Source organism: Somniosus microcephalus, unplaced genomic scaffold, assembly GCF_052327205.1.
Source record: "Somniosus microcephalus isolate GS21.2 unplaced genomic scaffold, FLI_Smic_1.0 unresolved_chr6, whole genome shotgun sequence".
NCBI classification, from domain to species: domain Eukaryota; kingdom Metazoa; phylum Chordata; class Chondrichthyes; order Squaliformes; family Somniosidae; genus Somniosus; species Somniosus microcephalus.
In genome coordinates this window covers 28,023,249-28,036,648 of record NW_028225184.1, presented here as the reverse complement: position 1 = coordinate 28,036,648, position 13,400 = coordinate 28,023,249, and the positions used below count along the sequence as shown (strand labels likewise).

Sequence of the window (13,400 nt, the reverse complement as noted above, 5' to 3'; positions counted from 1 at the left end):
AGCATGGATTTGCAAAAGTTAAATCATGATTGACTAAACTACTGGAATTTTTGAGGATTTAACTGGTAGAATAGATAAGGGAGAACGAGTGCATGTGGTGTATTTGGACTTTCAGAAGGCTTTCGATAAGATCCCGCACAAGAGTTTAGCGTGTAACTTTAAAGAACATGGGATTGGGGGCAAGTTACTGAATTGGATAGAGAACTGGTTGGCAGATAGGATGCAAAGAGTTGGAATAAACAGTTATTTTTCCGAGTGGTAGGCAGTGACTAGTGGGGATCGGTGCTAGGACCCCAGCTAATCACAATATATATGAATGATCTAGACGATGGAACTAGTTGTAATGGGGCAGAAATTCGGGTCGGGGGCTTGCCGCGCGTGCATGCCCCCGATCTACACTTAACCGACGCGCTGGCCGTTGAGCATCAGCGACGCCTTGAATTCCTGTTTTAAAATGTTGACTCCCGGGCAGCGTCTGACGTCACGCCGCCCAGGAGTGCAGCCAGCGCGAAGCCTGGAGCACGCAGTGCGAGTGAGACACGCCCCTTGAGGTCTCATTTTAAAAGGACACGCCCCCAATGTTTCTCACAAGCTGCAAAGCATTTTTACATGTAGAGCAGCATTTTAAATAGGTTTTTGGTATTTTTAAGAAGCTTTTGATAACTTTTATAAACGTTTACTTTTTTTGAAGAATCTGAAGTAGTTTTAAACAGAATTAAAGCCTTTTAAAAGCCCTGAAAGCATTTTTTCATTCCATTTATTTAATTAGCAACGTCGTCGTCGTACGTGTCTTCACAGTGTTCCCTTTTGGGGAAATGTATGAAGTGGTGGAAGGATTTCTGGCCGTGATTAACGCTCCTTCTGTGATCGTAACCATGTTTGTACCAGCCATTAGGGTGGTTAGACCTATGGCGGGAGGGTTTTACGGGCTCCCACAACCTATATGAAGGGGGGGCCACCCACACCTACGGACGCAAATATCCCAATTGATGTCTACCCAGAATTTAGTGCCGGAGCTCCGACTCCACTTGCCGGGATTGTCTGGAGCGGGGTTAGAAACCCTACGCCGTGTGGCCCAGCGGCGGGGATGCTACCACTATGCCAAAGGCCCACTCCGATTAGCAACGTGAAATGGCTGGAATGAGCACAATTCACGGCATTAAAATAACTCACAATTGAACTGATGATGACCTCAGCAATCTCCTCAACGCGGTGGAGGTGCAGCGCCTGCTCATCATTGGTAATGAGAAGTCCAAGGCGCCGCAAAAAGTACAGATGATAGCTTGGTCTTTCAAGTGGCAGCATAGGGCTCCAGTCACGGGGAGGGATAAGGCGCAGGAAACGTATGGGTGTCACCTTTTGCACGGAGTGGGCCTTTTGCGTAGCGGTAAGCATCCCCGCTTCTGGGCCAGAAGGAATAGGGTTGCGAGCCCCGCTCCAGACAGTCCCGGCAAGTGGAGTCGGAGCTCCAACTATAAATTCTGGGTGGACATCCAGTGGGATACTTGCGTCCGCGGGTGTGGGTGCCCCCCCCCTCAGATGGGTTGTGGGAGCCCGTAAAACCCTAACGCCATAGGACTAAACACCCTAATGGCTGGTATGAAGATGGTTATGGTCACGGAAAGAGTGTTAACATGGCCAGAAATTCTTCCACCACTTCATACAGATCACGAAAGGGAACAGTGTGAGGATATGTACGACGATAACCTCTTGCGCAATGCACCTCCTTGGACCCACAGTCGCAGATGCGAGGGGGCAAATCGTGCAATTGTTAACTTTTTCATTTTATTGACTTGTAAAATGTTGGCCCAGTAATTCCGTTCCAAATGCATGAGTACGATCTGGGTGCTCACGCATCTGGCAGGAGGAAATGCCGGTTTTCAGCATGCACAGTGCATGCGGGGAAAACCGGCATTTCCTGTCCTCTGAAAGAAGGGGTTCAGAGGCAGAACGCATGCAACTGCACAGGCAGCGCGTGCGCAGTAAAATTCGCCGGTTTCATTCATGCTTTCATTGAGGTTAAGTCCTTACAACTTACACATGAAAAAAGCATGAGTACTGTTGCTCCAGAGGCTGCGGAGGAAGATATATTTTATCGTGGAGCTTCTGAAAGGCAATATTTTTGTTTGGGAAAGGGAGGAAAGTTATTTTAAGAAATGCTGAGCTAAGTTTTAATTTTATTTTTATTTTTAAACGGGTTTACAGTACTTTAGGTAGAAGGAGCAATTGTGGCTGTGTGAATTGAATTTGCTGTGTTTATTAAATGTGAAAATGACGCCAACATTTTTAAGAAAGAAACTTTTCATCAGTAATATATTCTTTTAAGTAATTATGTATGTATGTCTGTATATATTCCTTTGTGTATATGTATGTATATATTCCTTTACTTGTGTATGAATGTATGTTTTTAATTATGACTTTCAGAGAAAGTAACTTATTGGAATATCATAATTAAATACATACCTTCATACACATTAGTAAAGGAATATATACATATACGTAAAGGAATATACGGACATACATACATAATTACTTAAAAGAATATATTACTGATGAACCGTTTCTTTCTTAAAAATGTTGGAAATGTTACATTACTCATTGTAGAACAGTCATTTTCACATTTAATAAACACAGCAAATTCAATTCACACAGCCACAATTGCTCCTTCTACCTACAGTACTGAAAACCCGATTAAAAAAAGGAATTAAACATTAAAACTTATCTCATAATTTCTTAAAATAACTTTCCTCCCTTTCCCAAACAAAAATATTGCCTTTCAGAAGCTCCACGATAAAATATATCTTCCTCTGGAGCCTCTGGAGCAACTTTACACATGCTTTTTTCATGTGTAAGTTTAAGGACTGAACCTCACTGAATCCATGAATGAAATCGATGAAGTTCACTGCGCACGCGCTGCCTGTGCAGTTGCATGCGCTGTGCCTCTGAACCCCTTCGTTCAGAGGACAGGAAATGCCAGTTTTCTCCGCATGCGCTGTGCATGCTGAAAACCGGCATTTCCGCCGGCCAGACGCGTGAGTACCCCGACCGTAGGCACGCGTTTGGAACGGAACTACTGGGCCAATATCTCCAAGTTTGCAGACGTCATAAAGCTGGTTGGGCGTGTGTGCTGTGAAGAGGATGCAGAGACAGTCCAGTATGATTTGGAGAGGTCGGATTATTCGGAAGATGCATGGCAGATGCAGTATAATGTGGATAAATGCGAGATTATTCACTATCGTGGCAAAAACAGGAAGGAAGGCAGATTATTATCTGAACGGCAATAGATTGGGAGCAAGGGAAGTGCAACGCGACATGGGTGTCCTTGTTCACCAGTCGCTGAAGATAAGCATGCAGGTGCAACAGGTGGATAAGAAGGCAAATGGTATTTTGGCCTTCATAGCGAGAGGATTCGAGTATAGGAACAAGGATGTCTTTCCACAGTTGTACAGGGCCTTGGTGAGACCACACCTTGAGTATTGTGTGCAGTTTTGGTCGCCTTATCTGAGGAAGGAGGTTCTTGCCATGGAGGGCGTGCAGCGAAGCCTCACCAGACTGATACCTGGGATGGCAGGAATGACGTATGAGGAGAGATTGGGTCGATTGGGCTTATACTCGCTGGAGTTTAGAAGAATGAAAGGGGATCTCATTGAAACTTATAACATTCTAACAGGACTGGATAGACTAGATGCAGGATGGATGTTCCCGATGGCGGGGGAGTCCAGAACCAGGGGCCACAGTCTAAAGATAAGGGGTAAGCCATTTAGGACAGAGATGAGGAGGATTTTCTTCACCCAGAGAGTGGTGAACCTCTGGAGTTCTCTACCATAGAAGGCTGTTGAGGCCAATTCATTAAATATATTCAAGAAGGAGTTAGATATATTTCTTAAGGCTAAAGGGATCAAGGGATATGGGGAGAAAGCAGTGACAGGATACTGAATTTGGATGATCAGCCATGATCTCATTAAATGGCGGAGCAGGCTCGAGAGGCCGAATTGCCTACTCCTGCTCCTATCTTCTATGTTTCTATTTTTCTATTATACAACTTGAGATTTTGCTTTATTTTGCCCGCCAGTGTTTTTTCATGCCCCTCATCGCTCTCCTAATCGCATATATAAGTGCCCACCTGCACTTTCTCTATTCATCTTGGACTCCCAATGTTTTCATTCCTATGTATCTGCCAGAAGCCTGCCTTTTTTTCCTAATCCATTCTTGTATGTCCCTTGACATCCAGTGTGCGATGGGTTTGTTGGTCCCACCGTTGACCTGTACGAGAACATGATGCCGTTGTACTTTCTCTATTTCCTTTCTGAAAGACTCACACTACTCTGATGTGCATTTCCCTACAATTAGCTGGTCCCAGTCCACTTTGGTCAGATCCTGTCTTATCATATTATAATTGGCCTTCCCCCAAATTGGACACTTTATTTCCAGTCCATCTTTGTCATTTTCCATGTCTTCCTTAAATATCACCGAATTATGGTCGCTGTCACCGCAATGAATGCTCTCCTACTGACACTACTAACACTTGCCCGGATACATTCCCTAGAATTAGCTCAAGTACCGCCCCCTCTCTTTCAGAACTTTCTACATGATGGCTCAAAAAGTTATCCTGGATGCACTGTAAGTATTCTGCCCCCTCTATGCCTTTCACACTCTGACTATCTCAGGTGACATTGGTGAAGTTGAAATCCTCTACTATTATTACGCTATTGTTTCTACACTTCTCTGAGATTTGCCAACATATCAGTTCCTCTATCTCCCCCTGACTGTTTGGCGGCCTGTTGTACACTCCCAGCAAAGTGCTTGGCCCCTTTTTGTTTTTAAGTTCTACCCATATGACCTCGTTAGAGGAACCTGCTAAGATAACCTCCCTCCTTACAGCAGTAATTGACTCCTTGATTAATAATGCGACAACCCCTCCTCTTTTACACTTCCCCCTTCTCGCCTAAAAATTCTATACCTCGGAATATTGAGCTGCCAGTCCGCAAACATATCTCTGTTATTGCAACAATATCTGACTCCCATGTTTTTATCACCAACATCAATTCATCTGCCTTACTCGCAAGACCTCTTGCATTAAAAAAATGCCATCCAGCGTTGCCATACTCCCATGTGCTGTTACATATTTGCTCTGTCTTCCAGGCTGACTTGTTTTTTCTGATATATGTAGGTGTGCATCACCCGCTACTATAGCTCCACTCCTTATCCCATCCCCCTGCCAAGTTAGTTTGAACCCCCGCCCCCCAACAGTACTAGCAAACTTCACCACAAATATTTTGGTCCCGTTCCGGTTCAGGTGCAACTCGTCTGATTCGTACAGGCCCCATCTTCCCCAGGAGCAGAACTAGTGATCCAGGAAACTGAAGTCCTCCCTCCTGCACCAACTCTTCAACCACGCATTAATCTGCTCTATCGTGCTATTTGTATATTCACTAGCATGCGGCACCGGGAGTTATACAGAGATTACAACATTTGAGGTCCTGCTTTTTAATCTGCTACCTAGCTCACTACATTGTTGTTGCAGGACCTCATCCCTCTTTCTACCCATGTCGTTGGTACCAATTTGAACCACGACCTCTGAATGTTCGCTCTCCCCCTTCAGAATGCCCTGCAGCCTTTCAGTGACATCCTTGATCCTAGCGCCAGTGAGCCAACATAGCAACCTGGAGTCACGTCTGCGGCCACAGAAACGTCTATCTGTTCCCCTTACGATAGAATCCCCTATCACTATTGCTCTCTCACTCTTTTTCCTCCCCTCCTGTGCAGCTGTGCAACTCGTAGTGCTACGGACTTGGATCTTGCTGCATTCCCCTGAGAAACCATCTCCCCGATCAGTATCCTAAACTGAAAATCTGTTGGAGAGGGAGATGGACCCAGGGGACTTCTGCACTACCATCCTAGCTCTTTTACTCTGTCTGGCGGTAACCCATTTCCTGTTTCCCTGTGCACTGTTTAACTGCGGTGTGACGACCTCGTTAAACGTGCTATGCACGAAGATCTCAGCTTCACAGATGCTCCACAGTGACTCCAGCCGCAGCTCCAGCTCCGATGTGTGGAATTCGAGTAGCTGTAGTAATAGACACTTCCTGCACATGTGTTCGCACTGCACACCGAAAATGTCCCTGACTTCCCATATAGCACAGGAGGAGCACTCCACATTGCCGAGCTGCCATGCCATGTCCTCCCCTTAATATACTCCCTTTTCTTCCTTTAAATTAAAGAATATTAAATACACTAGGGACCTTACTTCCCTTTAAACATTACTTACTCTGAACTAGAGACTTTACTTTTACTTTAACGACTGGACTGTAGAAATAGTCACCAGGTCCTATTAACAATCAGCTCCTTCCCTGACTGTCACGTTGCTTTTTCGCTTTCGCAGGTTGTTGTTTGACTGCTCCCACTCTCGGACACTTTCCTTGGTGCAAAGTAAGAGCCAATTCCCAACTCGCAGCATCTGTTTAAACCTCACTTAACTTTCAGTCCCATTAAATTCTCCACCACTATTTTTTTAATAATACTAATTTACTTTAATTCCTCCTTCTCACTAGATCCTTGGGTCCCTTGAATTTTCGGGAAGTTATTGCTGTCCTCTTCTGTGAAGACAGAACCAAAGGATTTGTTTAATTGCCATGCCATTTCCTTGTTCCCCATTATAAATTCTCCCGCTTCTGACTGTAAGGGACATACATTTGTTTTCATTAATCGTTTTCTTTTTATATACTTGTAGATGCTTTTACAATACGCTTTTATGGTTCTTGCAAGTTTACTCTTATACTGTATTTTTCCCTCTTAATCAATCTCTTGGTCATTTTTTGCTGAACTCTCAGCTGCTCCCAATCCTCTGGCTTGCTACTTTTACTGGCAAATTTTTGTGACTCCTCCTTGGATCTTATATTATCCGTAATATATCTTGTTAGCCATGTTTTGGCTGCTTTTCCTTTTCTGTTTTTGCGCCAGAATGTAATGTATAACTGTTGAAATTCATGCATTCGTTCCTTAAATTTTTGTCTTTTCCTATCCACCTTCATGTCTTTTAATGAAGCTCTCTATTTTATCTTCCCTGCTTTCCAATTCTCGGCCTCTTGAAATGAATGCCAGGGTATTCTTTGCTTTCCTAGAATCATAGCATCACCGAAATTTCTGGCACAAAATGAGGCCATTCGAGCCATCGTGTCTGAGTCTACCGATAAAGTGCCATCCAGCCTTATCCCATTTCCCAGCTCTTGGTCCATAGCCTTGTAGGTTATGGAACTTAAATGCATATCCAAGCACGTTTTAAATGTGATGAGGGATTCTCCCTCTACCACCCTTTCAGCCAGTGAGTTCCAGAACCCCACTACCCTCTGGGTGTAAAAAAGCTCTCCTCAACTCCATTCTAATCCTTTTACAATTTACTTTAAATCTATGCCTCCTCTTTATTGTCCTCTATGCGAGGCGATGCAGGTGCTTCCTGTCCACTCAATCTAGGCCCCTCATCATTTTAAACATCTTATTCAAGTCTCTCCTCAGACTTCTCTGTTCCATAGAAAACAACGCAAGCAAACCCACCTTAGTTATGGCCTTATTGACCTGCGCCTCAACTATAAGTGATTTGTGTGCCTGTACCCCCAGTTTCCTCTTCTCCTCTACACCATTTAGATACTTTTTTTCCAAGGAGTAATTGCCATCCACAAGTATATTGGTTATTCCACGTATACCCTTCCACTTCAGACTTTTTATATAAATACATATATAATAGTAAACCATCATTCTGGATGGAAATTGGCAGGGGCGTTCGTTGATCCATTGAAGAGTCTAAGGGGATAGTGGAGGATTCATTGACTGGGACGGATCAGTAGTTGTTGAGATTATGCCTCAGTAAAGGCGATGTGTGTAAGGATCAGTGGAGGATTCATTGACTGGGATGGATTAGTAGTTGGTGAGATTTGGCCTCAGTAAAGGTGATGTGTGTGAGGAGCAGCAACAGTGAAGGAGCGGGAACTGGTTTTGCTGCTCGCATGAAACGATTGATAAAACTCTCGATGGGCCTTTCAAAGAATGCCAGGAGAGGCACAGAGGGTCACTGTGGACCTGTTCACGAATAATTCAATTCTAGAAATGCAGGGGATTGGAAACCTAGTGGAGTAGTGAAGTGTTGGGATATTGGCCATGAATTAAGGGCAGAATAGAGAATTACAGAAAAGAGCGAATTAATAAAAGGGATATGGGACTCATGGCAGATTGACACTTGAACTCCTGCAGCTCATCTCTGGCTCAAGCCAAATGTCAGTATATGGGGTGCTAACAAAATGATCCACTTGTGTGATCAAAATCAGTAATCGTGACATTAAGTAGAGCATTTGTCCGGTAAATCACGTGGAACTGAATTCAACCTATTGACGTTGGTAGCGAATTGATAAGGAGTTAGGAGACAGAGAGCAGGGATGACGGGTATGTAATCTCATTGGCAGGATGTGATAAGTGGTGTCCCCAGGATTCTGTAATGTGGCCTCATGTTTTCACTGCATTGCTCTATGAGTTACAGGAATGAATATAGTTCATTACATCCAAATTAATGTCGAAACTACGTTAGGTGGCATTGCAAATTCAGGAGCTGGCAGCAGAATGTTGCAAGGGGACTTTGCTAGATTAAGTGAGTGTGCAAAACTCAAGTTGATTCACTTCAGTGTGGTTGGAGTGTGAGCTCACCCACTTTAGACCGAAGCAAGATATACATTCCACTTGGAATGCTGAGTGCACTTTATAAACCAACACCAGATTAAGGATGTAAGAACATATGAACAGAACTAGGTCATGAGCCCCTCTAGCCTGTTTCACAAATCAATACTATCATTGCTGATCTGTATCCTAACTCCATCTACCTGGCTTGGTTTTATAAAACGTATTACCCTTTCTTAATACAAATCTACTAATCTCAGTTTTGACATTTCCTATTGATCTAGTCACAACCGTAATTTTGAGTGAGAGTTCAATGTTTTCAGCTTACTTTGTGTATAGAAGTGCTTCATCACATCACCCCTGAAGGACCTAGCTATAACTGTAAGGTTATGCACGCTTGTTCTGTACTCTCCCACCAGCTGAAATCGTTTCTCTCTTTCTAACAGATCAAATCCGTTAATGAACTTAAACAGCTGAATTAGATCACCCGTTAAGCTTCTGTACTCGAGCGAATGCAAGCCTAGACTATGGAACCTCTCCCCATAATTAACCCTTATTGACCTGTTATCATTCTGGTCAATCTCCGCTGCACCCCCTCCAAAGCCAATGGGGCAGATTTTGCGGTGTGTATGGCGGCGTACTCTGAGAGTGCTCCGTCACATTTACTGCAAGTTCGGGATTTCCACAAGTGCTTGCACAGGCACAAACTATCGAAATTGTGATTGTTCCAGGTTCGCCTTAACACATGATCCACACCGATGGGGAAGAACTAATGAAAGTTGCAGATTTGGCCGAATTACAAACTGCCTAGCAATTACATCCGCATATCTTATGGTTACTGAAAATGGGCACAAGAGGCTGTGTCACATTTTAAAAGATCTGTGACTGTAAATTGTGGACGTTTTGGTGGAGGAGACTTTTTTGTTGTTTGAGTTTAATTTTACTTATTTGGGAAGTTGAAAAAGAAAGTAAAATAAAATGAAATTCTAACAAATTTCAGTGAAAAAATTATTCCAAATAATAAATGAACAAGATAACTTATATAATAATCTCTCTTTATCATGGAGAATAGATTTGTTGATTACCAGCCTAAATGAGGTCTGAATAATATATTTAATACTGAAAATTAACTTTGAATATATGGTTGGGAATCTCTTTCTGAAGTTCAACAACATTACCTGTAAGAGATAAAGGACAATTTTAGCCCTTTACTGAGGATCAAAAAAGGAAGTTGTATCCAAAGGGACTAATAGATTGTGGGTCTGTATGAAAGCATAAAACAAAGGATTGATATATGAAATAAGACCAGATAAACTATCTTTTTTTAGAAGTTTTGATAAGTTTTGAAAAAATTATATCAATGGAAGAGACTGAAAGAGCCTTTTCTGGGCGTGGTTTATTTTTAACAGAATTTATGGGTGTTTCTTCCCTTACGCAGAGGATGTACGCTGCACTCCTGGCCTTAGTGATCTCATACGTGGCACACAACTCTGCATCGCCGAGGAGCAACTATCCATTCTCTGCATCTCTATACTCTGTATCTATGCGCCCGATGCAATTGTTGGGCCATTATATCCTTCCTGAGGCCCGCTTCATTGATCATAATGCAGTTACTCCAGACGGGGTCTAGCCATAGCTCTGTACAGCTCCAGTTACTCCAGATGGGGTCTAGCCAGACTCTGTACAGCTCCAACTTAACTTCCACCGCCACGTATTCCAGCTCTCTTGAGGTGAAGCACATTATTCCATTAAACTTTGTAATTATCTGTACCTGTCCACTAAATTTTAGCTATCCCTGTACTTCGACCTTTAATTCACTCCATGTTTCCAATTTCCCGAGCTTTATAGCAATTAGAAAATCGAAAAATCTTGTTTGTACGTCCAAAGGGAAAGAACTCACACTTTCTCTCTTTAAATTCCATCTGCTACTGTCTTCCCGCTCACCCAATCAAACAATGTCCCTTTACAACTTTTTACTCACGTGTGCATTATGTACTGTGCAACCTAACTATTTTCGCCAGCGAAATTTGATATATGGCTCTCTATTCCTTCATCCAAGTCAGTTATAAATATGGTGAAAAGCTGAGTTCCCAGTACAGATCCCCGGGGACACCATTATTCACATCCTGCCAATGTGAGTTTAGAGCCATTATCCCTACTAACTCTCTCCAACAAAATAACCATTTCATTTCCTATTCAATACGTTGCCTTCAATTGCACGCATGGCTACTCGAATGCCTTCTGGATGTCCCTATAAATAGCATTCATAGACAGTTGTTTAACTCCAATTAGGTACCTTCTCAAAATAACAATTGTTTCGATAGACGTGATTTGCACTTTACAAATCCATGCTGGATCTCTCTGGTCAGTTCATATCTCTCCAAATGCTCAGTCACGCTGTTCCTAATAATAGATTGTAGTGCTTTCCCAAAACTGATGTTGACTGATGGGCCAAAAATTTTCAAGTTGATCTCTCCTCCCGTCGTAAATAAACAGTGCCTGTTAGTTTCCAATCGAATTGGCCAATTCATCAATCGAGAGACTTTTGGAAGTTCATGACTAACGCATCAGCAATTTCCTCACCTAGTTATATTAACCGCCCCCACCCCTCCCGCCACACGCCCATCGGGTAGAAACACTCGGGTCCTGGAATTTTTTTCTATCTTTGATGTCATTATCTTCTCCATCACCATTTTTTTACGTATATTGAACCTAGATATGTCTTCCTATATTTATTGTACTTTTCCTTGAATCGCTGACCAAAATGTTAGAAAACAAAGACATCTCTCATAGTACCTGGGCAATGAAAGCTACTGAGATGCAGACATGCATTACTGCTACAAACTTCACAACATGATGCATTACAGCAATGAATTTCAATTACATAATAACAAATTCATTTATTGAGCAGTTTGAAATTTAATTGCTCAATTTCATTATATTAGAGAAAAGCGTCGACACTAACCTTGAGAAACGATTCTCCGAGCCCCAAAAACCACTAAAAAGAGAGAACATGAATCAGTTACTCAAACACCAAAACCTTTAGCGGCTGAATATACTGACTGACTGCCGTGTATTGTTTTATGGACATTTCACAGTGTGACTGAGTTGGTGACATTCTGGCTCCTTTTACTTCAACTCCCGCTCCAGTACATGAACACATAATGTAGGCAGACACTAATTACAGAGAGTTCCAGATTTACACTACACTTTGTGTGAGAAAGTATTTCCAGTTTTCACTCCAAATTATTTGGCATCAGTTTAGATATCCTGCTCCTTGTTTTAGATTCACCCACCGTGACTGAAGAAATTCTACCGAGATGTTCATTTGCATCTAATTCCAATAATGCACGGCAATTAACAAAATGTGCCCTTGGGCCTAATGACACAAAACACGTGAAATGATAACAGATCCATTTTGTGGCTTTGTGACAACGGCACTGAAAGACAAATGAATGCAACTGCATGGAATGTGGGTGCAAACACTGAGCATCTTTACAGATCTCCACATGCGGCTACACCACGATACAGAATGGCAATGGCAGAGCCGGAGCTCCATTATTGAATGGATTCAGGCATTACCAGGGGCAATTTTGTTTGGAGACGTTGTTGATTAAGAGGTTAATGCAGCTCTGTGTCTTAGTAGTGTATTAGTCTCCGCGCACTGTGCAGATCTCTGTCTCAGTGATATGCTCAGCTCCAGCAGACTGAATGAGGAAATGGAATTAAAATACATTCCTGGATCTGAAAGCTGCCTGAATTATTCACCAGAAAGCATTAGTTGTACAGACAGTACACAGACGCTCAACTATATCAAAGAGCACCTAAAATTGTGATGCAAGACGGAAAAGAGAAAGAAGTATAATCAAATAAAGGAAAATGGTCAGTACTGCAGACAACAGTAGCAGCAGTTAGGTGTGAAAACGGAAGCCTGCGGTTTCAAGCCGAAGGAGCTTTAATTCATAAAAAGCGGCACTTAGCTGCTCACAGAAAGAACAAAGTCTCAGAACCAAAGAAAATACTAAAATATATTTACTACAATATACAGTGACTGTGTTAAAATCATTCTCATCCAGTTTCTCTCTCGAAATCTTTAATGCCCCCGGCATTATCTGTTCATGTTTGAGTGCAGACACTGAGTGGGTTGCTTGACGCGAGTTCAGCAGTGGTGAGCCCGGCAGAACTTTAACCTCCTACCGCACATGCTCGCTCTGCAGCAGGCAACAGATATCAAAGAGCTACATCACGACATTTGGCCGAGGCTTCCTTCAGTGGCCTCGGAGCATTAAGCTGAATGGTGGCGCCAGTACCTCCGCTTGTTGGAGATCAGGGAACACAGCAAGGAGCGGATGTTAATCATTCGGTCTTACTATGATTTATTTCTTAGCTCTGCACTGCAGGCACTTACTGAGCTATCAGGAGACCAATATGCTCCACTATTCTCCTGACAATATACACAATTCTCCAAATCCATTCCAGTAACAAATTAAAAAGTGCCGTATAAAACCGAGAGATGATCATTTACTTCAACTTTTCCAAAAAGGAGATTAGGAGACCCATCAACACCCAGAGAGTGGACACAATGTGGAAAATGGGACCACATGGTGTAGTTCCGGTGAATAGCATAGATGCATTTAAGATGAAACTAGTTGCTAAAATGAGGGAAAAAGGAATAGGAGGATATGTTGATAGTGTCATCTGAATTCGATTGCGAGGTGGCTGGTGTTGTGTAGACCTGT

The 13,400-nt window shown here is 42.7% G+C and overlaps 1 protein-coding gene across 1 annotated transcript in view; it reads right to left on the bottom strand.

The window, feature by feature from the left end:
- The window catches only part of LOC147087146 (Fc receptor-like protein 5), a 40,057-nt gene that overhangs the window by 10,669 nt on the left and 15,988 nt on the right, over window positions 1-13,400 (bottom strand). The window contains exon 2 of the mRNA XM_085978205.1: window positions 11,627-11,659. Within this exon, the coding sequence (XP_085834331.1) occupies window positions 11,627-11,659 (33 nt within the window). The remainder of the gene's footprint in view (window positions 1-11,626; window positions 11,660-13,400) is intronic.